General features: G+C 41.9%; 4 protein-coding genes across 6 annotated transcripts; 1 reads left to right on the forward strand and 3 right to left on the reverse strand.

Moving 5' to 3' along the window:
• Positions 1 to 800: 800 nt before the first annotated feature.
• On the reverse strand, positions 801 to 1,328 carry RB195_005374 (uncharacterized protein; the record flags this gene model as incomplete). Its single annotated transcript, XM_064177822.1, has 1 exon — positions 801 to 1,328. The coding sequence occupies one exon, from the start codon at positions 1,326 to 1,328 to the stop codon at positions 801 to 803; it is 528 nt and encodes a 175-aa protein (XP_064034928.1).
• A 44-nt stretch (positions 1,329 to 1,372) lies between these two features.
• Positions 1,373 to 1,852, reverse strand: RB195_005375 (uncharacterized protein; the record flags this gene model as incomplete). The annotated part of the gene is made up of 1 exon (XM_064177823.1): positions 1,373 to 1,852. The coding sequence occupies one exon, from the start codon at positions 1,850 to 1,852 to the stop codon at positions 1,373 to 1,375; it is 480 nt and encodes a 159-aa protein (XP_064034929.1).
• Positions 1,533 to 7,116, forward strand: RB195_005376 (uncharacterized protein; the record flags this gene model as incomplete). Its single annotated transcript, XM_013436788.2, has 8 exons — positions 4,525 to 4,617; positions 4,672 to 4,818; positions 5,280 to 5,474; positions 5,535 to 5,625; positions 5,686 to 5,732; positions 6,135 to 6,232; positions 6,654 to 6,779; positions 7,065 to 7,116. The coding sequence occupies 8 exons, from the start codon at positions 4,525 to 4,527 to the stop codon at positions 7,114 to 7,116; spliced, it is 849 nt and encodes a 282-aa protein (XP_013292242.2).
• Positions 7,117 to 10,771: 3,655 nt separating this feature from the next.
• On the reverse strand, positions 10,772 to 12,191 carry RB195_005377 (uncharacterized protein; the record flags this gene model as incomplete). Of its 3 annotated transcripts, XM_064177826.1 has the most annotated exons (4): positions 10,772 to 10,935; positions 10,998 to 11,397; positions 11,836 to 12,045; positions 12,099 to 12,191. In XM_064177826.1, 4 exons carry the CDS (start codon positions 12,189 to 12,191, stop codon positions 10,772 to 10,774), a joined length of 867 nt encoding a protein of 288 aa, XP_064034930.1. The 3 variants fall into 3 exon arrangements, with proteins under 3 accessions (XP_064034930.1, XP_064034931.1, XP_064034932.1); XM_064177825.1 differs by lacking the exons at positions 10,772 to 10,935; positions 10,998 to 11,397 and having other exon boundaries at positions 11,815 to 12,045; XM_064177824.1 differs by lacking the exons at positions 10,772 to 10,935; positions 11,836 to 12,045; positions 12,099 to 12,191 and having other exon boundaries at positions 10,993 to 11,247.
• Between the last annotated feature and the right edge of the window lie 5,608 nt (positions 12,192 to 17,799).

Genomic DNA, 17,799 nt, shown 5'->3' on the forward strand with positions numbered 1-17,799 from the left:
CGTGGTATGGATTTTCGTTGGAGTATACCTACATGGGGTCGTAAATTATGTATATAGGGATGGTTCCGCTCATCTCTTCCTGCATCACTGTAAACAGACGCCTCCGGAACGCTGTTTCTTACGACGTCCTCTATTGCAACGATCCTCGACGAAACGTGCCGCACCTCCGCCCCGTAGGGACGCAAAGGGCGGCACGTTTCGTCGAAAATCCATTCGGACGCAACGATATGCGATTCGTTTCATCCGACGAATCACAGGCGGGGGCGGGGCGCAAGGGTGGCACGCTGGAATAGAAGACGTCGTAAGAAACAGCGTTCCGGAGCCGTCTGTTTGATGCAGGAAGAGATGAGCGGAACCATCCCTGTATACATAACGTACGGCCGATGAGAAATTTGAGTGAAATCAACTTTTTTGGTTAACAGCAATAGTTAAGTCTTTGATTCAGTGATTTTATGAGGTCCAGATAGCATTAAAGACATTGATGACTTGGTGACCCACCAGTGAGACACACTCGAAACTGTGATTTTTCTACAAGTACGCATTGTTCGTAGGATCGTGCAGTTTTTTTGACATCGATCACCTAGATCATCTTGACTCCCGTTGATCTTCGAACTGGTCGAGCGGGCGTCAGTAATTCTCCCATTTCTCCCGATCACGTGCCAGAGTCGCCCAGTGGTTCCTCCTTTCGCATGGGACACGAGGAGTATCATAATTTTCTTTAAAGGGCCTCGTGATGAAATCTGACCATCGGGACGGCGATCTTTCTGTAATGCGCTTAATATCGCGGAGAACCCAGTCGCTCACGGCTCTGGCCCAACGGTTGTCGTTAAAGCGCATCGTGTCCTCATCGCTCTCTCAATTGCGCGCAAAATGACGCTCACCGCGTTTTCTTCCTGCTTGCGAAATGCCCAGGTTTCCGAAGCATAGGTCAAAGCAGGAAGTACGGTGGTGTTGAAGAGGCGAGCACGAAGCCGGGTGTTCCTGGTCTTCTTCACTACATCCTCGATGCTCTTATACGCTCCCCAAGCCACTCGTCTCCTCCTGCACAGCTCGGGGGTCAGGTCGTTCATCATGTTCAATTCCCGACCCATATAAAGGCAGCTGGTGCATTCGGATATGTTTGTTCCGTTGAGCGTGAATGGGGCATCCGAGGCCCATCCGTTCCGCATGAACATCGTCTTTTGTGGATTCAGCTGAAGACCGATGCATCCACATGTTTCGTCGAATTCGGTCAGCATTCGTTCCGTTTGGCTGATGCTAGGTGTTATCAGTACGATGTCATCAGCAAAGCGCAAATGGTGTAGCTGCCGACCGTCCTTCACTCTCATGTCGTCCCATTCCAATCCTCGCACTGCGTCCTCGAGGGTGGCTGTTAATATTTTGGGTGAGATTGTATCACCCTGTCGGACCCCCTCTTCACGTCAATGATAATATTCCTGTAGAGTGGCGAAATTCCGGCCGTGAAGTTACTGTACAACTCTCGAAGTACCTTTATGTACTGAGTAGGAACGCCTTGGTTGTCCAAGGTTTCCATGACCACTTCCGTCTCAACAGAGTCGAAGACCTTCTTCAAGTCGATGAAGGTGAGACAGCGGCATCTTGTACCTTCGCGATGCCTCGATGAGTTCCGAAACAGTGTGAATGTGATCAATCGTGATCGGTTCTTCAGGTGTTCTGGTCTTATTCTGTCGGGATCGGGTGCCGTACTATTTCCTTCCGATATGATGGCATGTCGTATTTTGGATGGGAGAACCTCTGGAATGATATGTCCGTCTTCCCTCAGATGGTGAGAAGGCAAGTGGACATGGCTGTCGAAGAGATCATAGTAGAAGTCGTAGATGATTTTCTCCATTCCCCTTCTCGATGCAATGGCTGTTCATTTCGGGAGAGCAGTCATCCTCGTCTTGCAACTGGCGAAGTCTCGGCGGGCATAGCGCCTCCCCGCCTCTGCAGCTTCAGCCAGCATTTCCGCTCTTCTCTCTTTAAGGTCTTCCTTTCTCTTTTTTCCGCCTCTCTTTTTTGACATTACTCCGCAAAAATAGACTATTGAAAGATGGATAGGACAAATGAGCATAGAAAAGTTGTATTCAACTAAAAAATATATGATCTATGTAAGAGATTTCTGTTTCGATATCTTATAAAATGTGGAACCTATAGTGCTTGTTAATGTTACTCACCTTCCGAGACTGATCAGATGATTAATTGCTTCTAATTACGTCTGGTGTTTACATTCTCTAGTCACTAACCGCTCTAGCGCTAATTCAAAGGTGAAAATGCTTATCTTTGTCAAAAGGGCGAGGCTGTGCTAATATTATAAATGCGTGGACTCCCCCCGCAATTTCTGCCTCCAATTACCGACTTGAATATTTGGTCTCTCACCAATTTATGACTCATGAACAAAAGTGTAAGGAAACACTTATCATTCACTTTTCCTGGTTTTGAAGAAAAAAATCCAAATACCAAAGAAGTGGTGGAAAAAACATCATGCGCAGTTTCCGTTTCCCGTCAGACCTGTTTTGGTGGAACAACCGTCTAGTGCAGTTTTCTGTTTTATCAGCTGTAACACATAGGACTGGGCGCTTGCGTAGTACTGTAGTCAAGTTTTTCTTAGAAGAGAAAAAATTGAATGGATTTTGAATGGTGCACGTCCATTCTTTGTAGGAATCTTTCTACTAAGAGGGCAGCTTAATGGCATCGTGTAAAGAAACTGAAGATTGGTATGAAATTGACGTTGGGGTCTCAACGTATCAAGTCAGTGTTTCCACCCTCCCAGACAAATCTGCTATTAATTTATCCATCAAGAGCAGATGAAAGGCTCGCTTGGCCCTAGGACGGTTTTGAATAATCGAGTGTGCGGAGCGGAACCTCTTACCACTTGCGCTGTACCCGCCCTTACGTCAACCTCTAGGTGCATTGGGAGGGTACGAGGATCAACTGCCACTGCACGGTCGAAGGTTCGATCGAACCATCTGCCAACCAGGCTTTTCATGGATGAAGGTCGATGAGTTCTTATCAGACTGGTCTAGGAGCGTATAAACAATGACTTCATACGTCGACTCGCACGCGCAGCCATTGTTCATGAACCTCACACGATTCTGAATTGAAGTCGCGTAGGCGCATCCCAAACTGTTAAGTCAACCCTACTGCACTTTGTTTTTTTTATGCTCTATCCATGTGCATCTTCAAAAACTCGCACAGCCTGGTGAATTTCGAGCACAGCACCCGACAGAGCCGCCTCCTCCAAGTCAGATCTGGAGCCAACCGTACTCAGTACATCACGTCGACAATGAGCTTGAGGTGTACGGGCAAAAAGTAGATAAGTGACATTTAGGTTACCTACCTACTTTGTACGTCTCGAGCTCATCGTGCACCCTCGCTTTCGACCCGACCTCGAAGTTCTGTCGATTACCGTACCCGTAAACAACGAATAAAATAGTTTTGTGTAAAAGTCTGTGTGTTAATTGAAGGGTGGGGCTCAATACATTGTCTACATGTTCTAGCAATTTCTCCTCGCTGTTTGCTCGGTTCAGCTCCTCCTTTTAACCCCATTTTTAGCCATCTAATCCTTTTCTACCTACTACTGCTTCCATTACCTTCTATCACTGTGATCGCGTTATCAATAGTAATACCATCAATAGTCTTAATGTAGCAAATATTTTGTCCTTAAAAGGGACAATGTTCAGAAAACGCGAAATTTCCTTCATTTTATTCTCTTGACTCTTTCTACCTTAAAAATACTTCTTTTTTGTTCTAACTAACTAAAACGTCGCAGCTCTTACCTAATGATAATAGAGCAATCGTGTTACTATGTATAGCACGGCAACAAGTTGCAGTAAGTGCAAATGGGATGTAGATACCGACCGGTCTTTTGCGGTCCTACATCATTTTTACAACTTTTTGAAGACTCTGGATGACATATTTGACTTGACGTTATGGCAGTATACCTTTACACTCTGAACAATAGGCTCTGTTTCACTTCTGTTTTCACAAATTCCAGAAGCTTCTAGACAATTTGCTAGTAATTTTTAAACAAAATTGTTTAATATCAATAAATAAATGTTTATATATGTATACCAATAGTATAAATGACCGACAAGTTGGGGAAGTATGCGGAAATCGAAGGGAAGTCGGTCTTTCACAATTCTCATTTACAAAACAAACCTAAGAGACAAAACAAACCTGATTCTCATATTTATGTTGTTTATTAGACGATGCATCACTACTTTCCATTCTGATCATTATGATCTCAGGTTGCATAAACTTCTTGCTTATTTTACCACCTCACACTTTTCATGATACATTTGGCACTTTTTTTTCTTTTTCCTTTGTACTTTTTAACGCATATTTCAATCTTTCCCACTTATAAAACATCTTTCTTCTACTTAAATCATCGGCATTACGATAATCTGAACAGTAGGTCGAGGGAGGATGATATTTTGGTATACCCCACATAAAAAAGAACTTTGAATTAAAATATATCAACACACTTACAACACGCGTTTGTCTTTCAGATTCGCTATTCGTATGGTTTGCAAATCGATTCGCGAGGTGTTCGATGCACTTGTTACTAACTTTGGACCCCGTAGATTCAAGAAGCAAAAGAATATCGCTGGACAGGTAGTCGGCGGAAACACGGTGTTAATTCATGCAACTATCGTTCCGAAATTGTAGGTTGTTTTGATCACTGGCGCCGGGAATGGGATCGGCCGATTGATCGCAAAGAAACTTGTCGCTACTGGTTGCATATTGGTACTGTGGGATATTGACGACATTGGTAACGATCAAACGAAGCGACTATGCGAGGAATACGGTGGGGAGGTAGGATTGTGGTAAGAAACAGTAGCTGTCTACACCCGCCGTAGCCTATGAGGCACCGAGCGGCCGCTACGCATCTGCAGCAATTCACAGATTTCTCCTGCCTCGCACATACATGCCACCTCCCTGAAATGACCAACTTTTTTTTTCTTCTCTTTCTAAGGAGAAGGGGATTTGGTCTATATGAACGATTGCACCGTTATGAAAATATTCGGAAACAATGCGCATGGGTTGTTTATTTATTTATTCTCGTGCATCAAGGATTCACCAAATAAAAGAAAAAGATTGCAAAAATCGAAGCATAGAGTGGTTAGAGGTGGAAGGAACTGCACTGGCAGTGGTTCGTAGTGAGGAATCTGGTCGTTACTTTCATACAGAAGGTGAAAGTCCTCCTGTGAGATTTGCTCTCCAACCCAGAACGCTTCGTGTCAGCCAACTCGTTTGAACGTTTGAGCAAATTTCAGGCCTACACCTACCATGTGGACATGTCCGATCGACAAGCGATTTACGCCACTGCGTCGAAGGTGACGTCGGATGTTGGTGTCGTCAACATAGTGATTAATAACGCCGGGATACTACGAGACGCTGGTGATTTTTTGAAAAAATCCGATGAGTTCATTGAGAGAACGATACGTGTGAATATGATGTCACACATATGGGTATGAGTACAAATTTCAATATGAGTTTTGTTTCTAAATAAAATTCGAGGGTAAATTTAGATGGCAAAAGCATTTCTACCAGCGATGATAGAGCAGAATTGTGGACATATCGTGTGCGTTTGTTCGCTTTCAGGAATTGTCGGTGCAAAAGGTAGGGCGATCGTGAAACTACGCTCAGTACGTAAGTTATCGTCAACTGGAATATTTTCAGATATTGTTGACTACTCGGCATCGAAATTTGGTGCTTTTGGATTTCAGGTACTTTTCGTTGTTGTTGTTGTTGTTGTTTTGTCGTCTTCTTGTGACCTTCTCTCTCGCAATTGACACTGAGAGGTGCTGATACCTATGTTTGCCCGGATGGCTTCAGTATGCGTTCGATTAGGGCAGAGTTTAGGATATGTGTGCGTATCGAACCAAGGAAGCCTCCATTGCGACAGAGGCGTCGCGAACGCTCGAGCAAACATAAGTATTGCCACTTATACGTATTGTAATTGGCATACTCCCTAGCTATTGAGCGTTTGCAAATTTTGAACCGTTGATTTCTCTTGGAAAATTTTTAGAAATTCGAAATTTTGAGGTCCACTTCCGTGTATCCATCGATTTTTCGCAACCATACTTGAATTTTGTTTAATTTAAATATATTCTACACAATATTTTTAGGAGGCGCTTGAAAATGAAATGTACCATCGCGGTCATGACATACACTTCACAACGATCTGTCCGTCATATATCCAAACCTCAATGGTTGACGAAATTCCGTAAGTAGAGCGAAAATATATATCAAAATAGACTGAAGATAAAGTAGATAAAATATAGAAGATACAGATATAAATATAGATAGAAGAAGATACTTAGACATGTTTTTTGGTATTCGAGAATTGAGCTGAGTTTGCAGATTTCTAAAGCAAATTTATATTTATTTCTAATTTCTTCATTTGAGTGTGGTAACTTAACTATTTATAATAAGATTACCACATTCATTCATTATATGTTCTATATTTAAAATAACCCGTTAATAATTTATGAATATGGTTAGCTGGGGCTTTTGCCACGACTTTGAAGTATTGGGGTTTTTTACTGTTTTTTTTTTACTTTCCCAGACCGCCAACTAATAAAATCTTCAGTATTACGATAGTATTTCGTACTATCTAAATCTAAATATTTAGATTTTCTTTACAGACTTTCCAGTTCAACGGATTTCTTATCACCGACTGTTGTGGCTGACGAGGTCGTATTTGCGACATTAACCAATAAGAGGATAGTACTACTACCGAAAATGGTGTACCTTTTATACGCAGCGAAAGGGTAAGTACTGTAACATTAATATTTTCATAAAAAAACAACTCTAACCTCAAGAAGTCCGTGTTTTAAAAAATTACAATTTTCCATTACTATTATCATATGAAATATACAAATAGGAATAGTGTTTATGCATGAGTTTTTTTTTGTGGCTTGGAAAAAAAACTCCTCACTCTTTAAGTGCGAAGTTTTCTCCGACTCTCCGTTTAAAGAACCAGAACGACAGAATTTATCCAAAAATGAATTTCACTTACCAAATACTCTTGGATCTTACCATGTTTTTTTTTTCAGACTGCTTCCACGGCGAACATTTCAAAGGCTTCTGTTGCACCTGCAGAAATGATGCCACAGATACAAATGTACTGTACTGTTTAAGATACTGTACATAAATATGAAGTTGCATTCTATTTACAAGCTACATCTAATTTAATACTTGGGGGTGGGGGAACGACTACATTAGCAACAACAGCATCATTCAAAAAAGTGGATGCAAATCTGGGTTTCTTTGAAATCAAGCGCAAAAGTGAAAGAGTTAGGCCGAGACATGTGTCCAACAATTTTATCGAAGTCACTGAGACCTTTTTTTGCGATCTAGCAAACCTATCAATCTGTTTGTGTCTGGATATGATATAGTCGGCTGTTTCCGCCGTTCAACTGCGTGCTCGCAAAGTGTTTGACGGGAGACGCACTCTTTCTGGTTAACACACTCACCGATTACAAATTGCATTTCGTATTTATGAAAAAATAAGAAGGACAAAGATTTTAGGTGCGCAAATTGATAATAGTAGCTATTGTAATGTAGAGATGAGTACAACGAATCTGCATATTTTTTAAAGAACTTTTCTCCTCGATGCGTCAGTGACCGCACATGTTTTTTTTTAACGTTTGCATAGTCTTCTTGGTGGAAAAAGAAACAAACCAGCAACGTTCGAAGTGGCACGATGGAGCTGCAACTGGGAGGTGGGATCCTAGTCACTCCTGCAATATGGGCGCAGGAAATGGGGTCTGCCTCGACCGCAACCGCTCTACTGCGCCATTCTGCACTGCCGCCTACGTAATTGCACCAAGTTTCAGGTCGTCTTCTCCTCTTGTATTACTCGTAGTGAAATATAGTAAAATGGCGCGCATGTGTTAACAGAGAGAAGTCTATGGAAATACACAACACAATTAAAGTCATAAATCACAAAAAGAAGGAAAATGGCGCGAAGAAGAGTAAAACCTCGTTGCATCTGCAATATAATCATCAAATAGACACTGATTCAAAAGATGCACTAACCGACATCATCCAGTCGTCCACCAAAGGGAGCGTGTCATAAAACGGACGAGGTACGGAAGCTCCAGGAAAAACATAAAGTTCGGGTTGCAGATTATAGAAACAATCATGGCTTCGCTCACCTTTTCCTTATCATCGTGTGGCTTGGTGTGGAAGAATCATTCTTTCCCACGAAATCAGCTGCTGCGCACCACTTTTGTGCACGCGCTGCTTTTATGAGCGAGCGGTCGAAGATTAATGAGGTCTCCTCATCAGTCTATTCAAATAAAGCAAATAAATTGGTTGCTGAGTGGACCAGAACGCATACAGTGGTGCCCGTTCTAACGTAAATCGCGGGAACTAACGGGGTTTCCACGCCGTTTTTAGGATGAATAGGGGGATTTTAGCGGGGTCACGGCCATCCTGTAAACTATAACTTGACCTCTACGTTTCCTGTGCGGTTTTCGTAACACATATATTTCGTGATACGCTGCCTTCAAACAGATAGACGTTTCTTATGCGGGCATCATCGCGCTTGGAAGTAGCTTGGACAAATCGGTGCCTCAGTGTCCCTATGGATTCTGCGACATTCAACTCCTAAAAATTCAAGGCCACTACTCAGTTTTAACTAGCCATGCTGTTCTTTCCCTAGTAACTGAGTGCTAAAGAGTGCTGAATCCTAATAAGTGCTAGAATCGTAATAAACTAGTGAAGGAATGCTAATGAGTAGTGGAATTAACAAAAAAAGCATTGATCTCGGACTAGTAGCGCCATCTTCTCGACACTGGCAATCAGGCTAAAAAAAATAAGAAATATTCCAGCGAGAAACAACGGAACAAATCCAAGACGCGTTTTCGTTCAAAGATGAAATAAAATATGAACAAAAAACGAAGTCAGGAAAGATTAGATGACGCATCTAAAAGCGAAAACAAAACGCGAATATACTGAAGAGAAACGACTAAAAAAGAACCTAAAAAATCAATCAGGGCAAAATTCTTATCATTGCTGCGCCGATAGATGTCTGGGGATGTCAAGCGTCTTCCACAGCCTGCATTTTAGTTCTGACGACAATGTTTTATTGTTTGATGATTGACTGATTAAATGATGCTAATTTAGAACATACTGTTGTAACTGTTAAACAAGCTTCTAGAAGATCAATAAGTTGAAGCTCCATAGGATTTAAAGGCATCACCCTACGAATCTGAGGTGGTACGGATTTCAGGTGGAGTATTCGTATACGGGATCGTAGATTATGGAGAGGGGAGTGATTCCGTCCATTTCTTCCTAATTGCAGTAGAAAACGGCGCGGAAGATATGGCTTCGAGCGTTCCGGCACTATTTTCTACAACGAGTTCGATTGGAGCGCCACAGCCGTGTTCACATGCCGCATCTTCTGGGCCGTTTCTACGCCAATTAGCAAGAAATGGACGGAATCACCCCTCTTTCCATAATCTACGATCACGTATACGAATACTCCACCTGAGATCCGTACCATCTCAGATTCGTGGAGTGATCCCTTTAAAGCAATGTTAAATATATCAAATCAAATATCAAATAAGTCATGTAAAGTCTAAAATTAACAGCATTGAAGAACTTTATCTGAGAAGAGAAAAACAAAAGAAAAGCAAAAACAAAATCCGATAGAAGGGAGTTGATCAAGTTGGTGAACGTCAAACTTCACCTAATAGGCTAAAAATCAAACCGAGTATTGAGCACTGATTCCAGAAAAATGCGGTTAAATGTGTGACGGGTTGAACGTGTGACGGAGGCAGGAGCGATCAATGCAGATCCGTAGATCGAAAATTGATCTTACGACTATGTTTCGTCCCTAATTTTACGGTTTTCAGAAGAAAATCAACGTCAACTTGGGTGCTCCTGCTCCTGAAGTGGTTTTTTAGTAGTGGTCAACGGTTTAACGTGCTTTAACACCACACCCTTCACCCAAGCGCTCGACGCCAACGCTAATTAGAACTAAGTTTTTCCTAACAAACTATTGAGCTTTGAAGTCAGCGTTTCACGAAATTGGGGTTCTACGGAAACGCCAGGGAAACCATAGAAGTCGGGTTGTAGATTACGGAAGACAGCGTGACTCCGCTCAACTTCCTCTAATCGACGTAAAAACGGCGTGAAGGCAGCTTCAATTCCTACGTTGCGGCACGTTAGAACGCGCTTCTGTGTACACGCTCCGGTTCCCTCAGCAGCCTATTCATTATTTTTACTCAAATAAACTGGTAAGTATGATGGCTCAACCCAAATTCCAAGTTGCCATGCGGACCTTTTAACCACGCCTTGAGAAAGCAAGGTTTATACAAAGAGAGCCACAAGCGACATGAAGCAAAATGGGCGAAAAGCATACAGTAGCGCAAACTCGATCGCCTTATACCGTGAGTGAGGGCGGAGTCGGCGGAGCTTGCGGCTGATCGACCCTTGATACACCTGTGTTTCCCAAGTCTAGTGCTGATCAGCTAGACGCTAACAGAAACTAAACTGCAATATGAGTCATATGAACTACAACATGAAATCCTTTTCGAAAGCATTACAACATAAAATAGATCAGTAATAGAGACGTTAATCCCCCGAAGCGCGCTTACGTGCGACCGTTCGTGATGCGTTGTTTCTCCGTGACTGCGATCCGATGCGTGGCGGCGATCTTGAAACGGATGACCAAACGATTCCGGCGAAATTCTCCTTGAGTTCTAGCTACGGTTCGGGGAGTAATTTTGTGAGCGGCGAACGTCTTCTACTGCTAAGTGAGCGTGATCTTTGACGTTACGGACTTCGGACCCTTTGGACTTCTGCCATGATGCCGCTGTTTTCGTCCTTTTGCACATTCCTCTTTCCCATGTGTGGGTTGACGTAGATGGTTCCTTCCTCGACTTTCTGTTGGCACATTTGTGGTTGCGGGAACAGCTTGAACTCGAGGCTATCAAGTCGGCCTTGGAGGAGGTTCATCTCGAAGCTCAACTTCTAACAATGGTACGGGTTGATCTGCTCCTTGATTAACCGAATGACCTCCTCCAAGGCCTTGACCTTGATACTGATCGCCAGCTGTGCTTCCGAAATATCAAACAGCTTTGCCGTCCCTGCCGTGTTGCTAGCCACTTGCACAAAGGAGTGTTTCCGTGTGAGCAGTTGTTTTTTTCCCAGATCGTTCAGAAGATCATTTAGTGAACGGATGGAGCTGATGGTCTTGTCCTTATGCTTGATCATCCGTGCTTCCATGGCCTGCAGAAGTTCGATGATGTGGGTTGTCTGACTTGAAGGAATCACATCCGTTTCTGTTGGAAGGTTAGATGCGGCTTCCTTCTCGTGCAGGACGCCTTGACTGCTTGAGAGATTCTGCTCCGGTGGAAGTTGAGGTAGCGGATGTAGCTGAGATCACTCTTGGTTTCTTTTGCTTCACCTTCGGATGCTTCCAGAAAATAATTCATTTTATAAAAATCGTCAATCTGACGTGAATTTACGGAGTGGTCAAAGGCGCTACAGAACGTGTACTTTTTCCAGATTCCTCCACTGAACTTCGGGAGAGGGGTAGATGCGGACTTCATCTGAGGAACGTCTGAAAAGACAGGAGAGTCGTTATTATTGCATTTTGCCTCAATGTCATCGATTTCCTCCTGAAGTCGAGCCATTGTCGCAAGAAATGTGCGTGCTCTGTCTAGAAGACGTGATGCGGTTCCCACATTAGAGGTTACTTTCTGAGGAATGTCTGCGATTGATGGTGATCCGATGATTTCAGGTTCCAGATTATCTGCAGCGTGTTTGTGCTGTTCAAGCGCTCAGTCGACGCTAAAGAGTTCCGATCCCAACGTTGCCTTCGCTGTCCGAATCCTCAGTCACTGCGTCCATGGTCGTCGTCCGCTCCTCATCTGCTAGCGGGGGATCCAGTGTCAACGTCGAGAGATCATCATTCGCGTCCATGGTGGTTGACAATCTGTTCACTGCTCGTGTTGGTAGTCCCTGACGTGTAGATGTCGTTGTCGTCGTTATGCTTAACTGATTGTGCAACGGACAACGGGACTTGACAGGCAGAGAAATTACAGCGTGCAGTAGAAATACGTGCTCGAACTCACTTCTCCTTGGTCCGTGTTCGTGAAAGCTGATGCGCTATATGATGGCTCAACCCAAATTCCAAGTTGCCACGCGGGAAGTTTGAGCAATGCCATGAGAAAACAAGGTTTATTGATACAAAGAGAGTCTCAAGCGACATGAAGGAGACTGAGCAAAAAGGATACATTGAACAAACTCGATCCCTTTAAACCGTAAATGAGGGCGGAGTAAAGCTTGCGGGTGGTTGACCTTTGATAAAGCTATGTTTCTCAAGTCCAGTGCTGATCAGCTAGATGATAACAGAAACTAAGCTACAATATGAGTCAAATCAACTATAACAAGAAATGTTTTTCTAAAGCATGGGAACATGAAATAGATCATTATGAGACGTTGTTCTCTGCAGCGAGGAGAAATCATTGATCTTCGACCGCTCGCTCGTGGACGCGGCGTGTGCAGAAGGATGGAGCGTTGTAGCTCATTTCGTACTAGGAATCCCGTCTTCCACTGTTTTTTTTTTGCCAGTGAGAGAGGTTGAGCGTAGCCACGCTTCCGTTTCCGTAATCTACAATCCGAACGTTAAGATTTTCATGTGGTTTCCCTCAATTTCGTGATATGCTGGAGAATCGGTATATTAAAGCAGCGCAGAAAGCTGAGAGCAAAAACAGTACTTATCAGATGAAATATGACCCAATCAAAATAGAAAAGAAGTAGAATTAGTCTTTTCATATAATAATGTTGTTGCTAAACGAATTAAAGTTGTCAAAATTGAATCGGATTGAGATGCCCCAATGCGGGTACTTAGACTTTAGATAGTACTTTAGATAAAACAAGTACAGTCGGATTAATAACCAGGGCCAAGCGTGATGATCGGGCACGATTCCACCTTCCTCCTCTTCTTCCTCCTTACCCTCCAACGTTTCTGCGAAAGTGATCTTTGCTGCAAATTCGATGTATTGGAAATTCCGTTTGTTTCGAAAAACAAAATCGAAAATTAACCGAGGAACAAACGGAAAATGTAAAATTCGGTAGCTGACAAAAGTGAAGAGTATTAGAAGAAGCAAATCTGCTAAAATGTAGATGACATATTGATGTTGAAATATTATTATTTTTGTTCCAAAATATATTGAATATTTTTTAAACACTTATTAAAGCACATAGTAGGAAAAAACTAGAGTCAAGTGCATAGGTCGAAATACAGAAGAACGATTTAAAAGTTCAAAATTTTATCTAGACAATGTGACAATGACGCGACGTAGGTTCGACCTCTCGCTAAGTCAAATTTTCGCAGAAGAGTTGGAAACATGAAACCACTTCTAAAAGACGTAGAAAATAATTGTAAGTAGTTTTCATCAGTTTGAATGTGGACTTAATGGAACTTAATGAGCAAAAAGCTCAGAACCTGTGCACCTTGTTTGCTCCGGATGATCGCAAAATAGCTTCGTGTTAAGAGGACCAAAAGAAATATTTTAATTTTTCTGAGGAGAACATTAGCCGTACAAAACAACCGTACCGCTGTTTTTTGCAACCTCTTAGTTTTTTCTCAAAAATTTGAAAAGCTTACTCCGAGTTGTTTAATTTGTTTAAGATCATACGCTTTTCGATGCTGAAAACATGGAGTTTTGGAAAGTTTTCCAACTCCAAAAAGACTCCCTCTTCCTTTTTCCTTCCTCTTCCCTCGTCTTCTCTCCATCGCCCCTCGCTCGTCTTTCTGGAAAGAGCGTTTTAAAAAATCTTCCAAATATTGGGATAGAGAGACCAAAGAAAGTCCTATGAGTAGAATTTCTCCTTTCCAGGCCGTCTGGTTTAGGGCGTTCCCCTATTTAGGACCATCCCACGTATTTCTCCGAGTCTCCTTATCAGAAAGTTATCTGCGATCTTCCAGACATTTATTCACCACTTATCAGCAAATAACATAAGTATACACTACAAAAGCGGGTAGTGGTACATTACATTACAAGCAAGAAAACCTCTAATTAATTGCTTACCTAGAAAAAAATTCTAACAGCTTCTTTAAATGCTGAAAGCTTAGTGGAAGCGGACTTATCCCCCATGATCGAGTAGTTCAAGCGAGTTCTGTTAACGGAAAAGTATTATCTATTCATATTCACTTTATTGATTCATCAATTCGAGAAATCCTGGAGTCATCGTCAGAAACGTCTGTTCTTTTTGGATGGCGTTAAAATTTGTTAGTGATTCCGCAGGAATTTCAGATTCAGTTTCTCCAACGAACTCTGACCATTTTCAAAAACTCTATGGTTACACTAGAGTGCACAACCCGAGGATAGTAAAGCTAATCTTAGATTCTTAACCACGATTTCTTTTTTGGATGGAAAAGAAATCAGAGATCTGTAGAATAGTAAAACAATAGGATTATGGACAATGTTTGGAGCCTATTGGAGAATGTTAGTTCATAGTTTCCGAGGAACAATTGACAAATTGTAATATCACCTAATGAAAAAATCTTCTTGACAGAGGCACGAAGAATTGTAGAATTTCTCACTCAAGGAAATGATAGATGTATAAGCAGAAGTAATAGAAAAGCAGCAAAAAGGTGAAAGTAAAGAAAAGCAGTGTAGAGTAGTATAAATAAAATCGTTATTATTTCACGGATTTTCGCGGAATCGGCTCCAGCATCCCTTCCGGCCGCGCACATTCTACGCTGGCATCCATCCATGCTGACCCTCTAATCACTCGCCATCCAATCGTAAATGAGTTTATGCTGCGCCGGACCAGTCCCAGTGTCAGCGAGGTCGAGGAAGCTGGGATCCCCTCGGTTTCTCCTGCCATTGCACTTACACGAGTAAACATTCGCGATAGCGATCTTTTTCGTGTCGGTGCGCGACCTTCAACGTTATTTTCCTCCAATAATTCCACGGTTTCATTTGTCCTCATGTAGGTTCTACTGTTTTCTTTTTTTTTCTTTTTTCACCTATGGGAATATGGTCACGAGTTTTATTTTAAACAATGAAATAAACAAAAAGTTGTACATACATTCTATGGACATCAACTGGTAAGAAAATTTCTTTTTTAGATTTTACTTTTTATTCTTATTTTTTAACAGTTAAACTGAAGCACCAACAGAACTTTCTTCTTTAAATGAGCGAAATTTCGAATGACGATTGACTCAAAACTCGACAATTTTGGGATTCTATCCAGTCAAATTTTATCCAACAAAACATTGGAATGTCAAGCGCAAGTATGGTCTTTAAAAAAATTTGCGAAAAGAAGTCGAAATGCGCAAAAACGTTCCGATTATGTAAACATAAAGTCGAACACATGAATGGATGATTCTGTAAATAGAACATAATTAAGGGGGAGCGGAATCTCAGCTCAAAATAATTTGTTTGCTATTTTATTCTTTTCACTTCCCAAGTATCCTTCAACCTCGTACCCTCGGCTGATCTTTGTTCGAGATTAGACAACTGTTCCCCGAAATGTCCACCTCTCGAGGTAATTTATGTGTTTATTGTGTAGCAACCGCATAAATCTACCGTGATTTTAAATGGAAATTATGGTCATTTCTCCCATAAAAATCATTTACTGAGAAATTTTTGGTCAATTTCCCCACAATTTAATGCTCTAACGTAGAGTTTTTGGTTTTCGGAAAGATCGCCTTGCATTTTCAAAAATGAACTAATTTTAAGAATTGACGAAATTTCAGATGGGTAGGGGTAACGAGGGATAGTGTTGTGATTGAGGTTCTGATTACTTACTTGAATTCTTAGCAATTCGCTGATTTATCGATCGACATTGGAGTTCTGTCTCTAGAAGTAAAAATACCACTCTTTGTATGAAATTTTCACCAAACACGTGTATTTTTCGCTCTTCACGCATTACGCACGCACGCACGCGCGTCGACTGCTCTTCTCACTTTTCGGCTGGTTCTGTGCGATATTTAATCTACACAATTGTTCACTCTGCGGGGTAGCGGTGATTAACGACCCCGTCCATGGTACATGTTGATTAAAATTCAATGCGTTCACTGCTGGGCACGAATGAATCCGTAGATTCATCGGTCTTTGCTCTCGTGGTTTTTCGCTCGCCTCACAGGACTTCAATAGTCGCAGCTCAGGCGGAAACGTTTTCCTCTTGGGATGCTCTTTGGAACGTAGCGAGTCATAAGTATGAATGTGTATGTGTAGGTTATTAGGACTCATTTGTGTGTGTGTGTGATCCACCGGCGATCCACGCTTTAAAATTTGGCGTTCCCCTGTGGCGCCCATTTTTATGCTCTGCTGCTGGTTGATAGAAAATAGAACTGAGACAATTAGCATATGTAAGCGTTCAGGTTGGGTGCGTCCTCCCCTTGTCTGGGAGGGCAAAAACACTGACTTGATCATCCCCAGGTTCCGGAAAACCTTCTATGCTAGGCCAACACGGGTTCCAAAAGCTCATTGACTACGAACTGCAGTAAGCGCATCCCAAGTGGATTAATATGCCAATGACTTTCAAGAGGTAGGCAATTTAATCTAAATCTGATACTGTAGTGCTGTGTAACGATGTAGCAAGACGGCTTCAGTACTTTTGCCCGAAAAATCTCCACGATTAAAAAGTGCGACGGCTTAAAGCTGAGCCAGGACACCGAGCCAGATGTCTTCCCGCGAAGCCCTTGCAAGCATTGGATATTCGTTGTGTCTTTCTTTCTAGAAATACTCTTCTATGCAACCATTCACCTCTTTTCATTTCTTTCTATTTCATTCTAACAGATAAGTGATTCATAACTCAATAATTCTAACAATCTCCACAAAAATTGTGATGAACAGTGGTACAAAACCGATCTTTCTAAGCTCGGAGCTTCGAAGTTGGCAGTGATTTCAGCAGTTAATAGGACGAAAACATCAAACGAACTTTTTGCCTTCTCACAGCCACCGTAACCTCTCTAGATTTTTCCAACCTAATAGGATCCTCTCACTCCTTGATTGTTAATCTCGTTCGAGGACAGCATTCCATTTGCTAGGTAGTCTTTTGCTCTGGCGAAAGTCTCTGACGGCTATTTTGGAGATTTCAATGATTTTATCAAGCCTATTAAACGTATCAGCGCTGATTATACTCATAAAAAAAGCAAAGGACACCTTTCGTATGAAAGAAAAAAAACCGGAATTGTTGCAGTTTTGCCACGTTCACTTCTTCATTCTCATGGGGAAATTCAGATTTTGAAAATTTATCGTCCTAACTCGTTTAGCAACTTAAATTCTGTAACTCCATAACAATCTCTTTCTTCGGTAGTGTCTCACAATTACCTCAGGGTTTACTGCACGAGCCACGCACCCAATAAATACCCAAATTATTCAAAAAGAAGGAATTACAGCGTAGAATGGTACTTCAAAGTAGTTTCTCTTTTTTTTTGTTGGACTGCAACTGAATGTCTTCATGAAAATTTCAATTACAGCATGAATACAGCTTGGCCACACCTCTTTCCCATTCATTCTGCCCTGTAGGTCGTCACTCTCTAAATCACATAAGTGGAATATTTAATAAATTTTCGTACCATTAAAATTATGCCGATCGTAAATACGTCAATAGCAATGGGGTCATTTTCTGCTCATAGGTCTTCTGGATATTTATTACGAGTGTTTCATTCATTCATTCATCCATTCATTCATCCACTCATCCATTCATTCATTCATTCATTCACTCATTCAATCATTCACTCGTCCATTCCGTCACTCATTCATTCACTGTTTCATCGATTCAATCACTCATCCACTCATTCATTCACACATT

Source organism: Necator americanus, chromosome I, assembly GCF_031761385.1.
Source record: "Necator americanus strain Aroian chromosome I, whole genome shotgun sequence".
In the NCBI taxonomy this organism is placed as follows: Eukaryota; Metazoa; Nematoda; class Chromadorea; order Rhabditida; family Ancylostomatidae; genus Necator; species Necator americanus.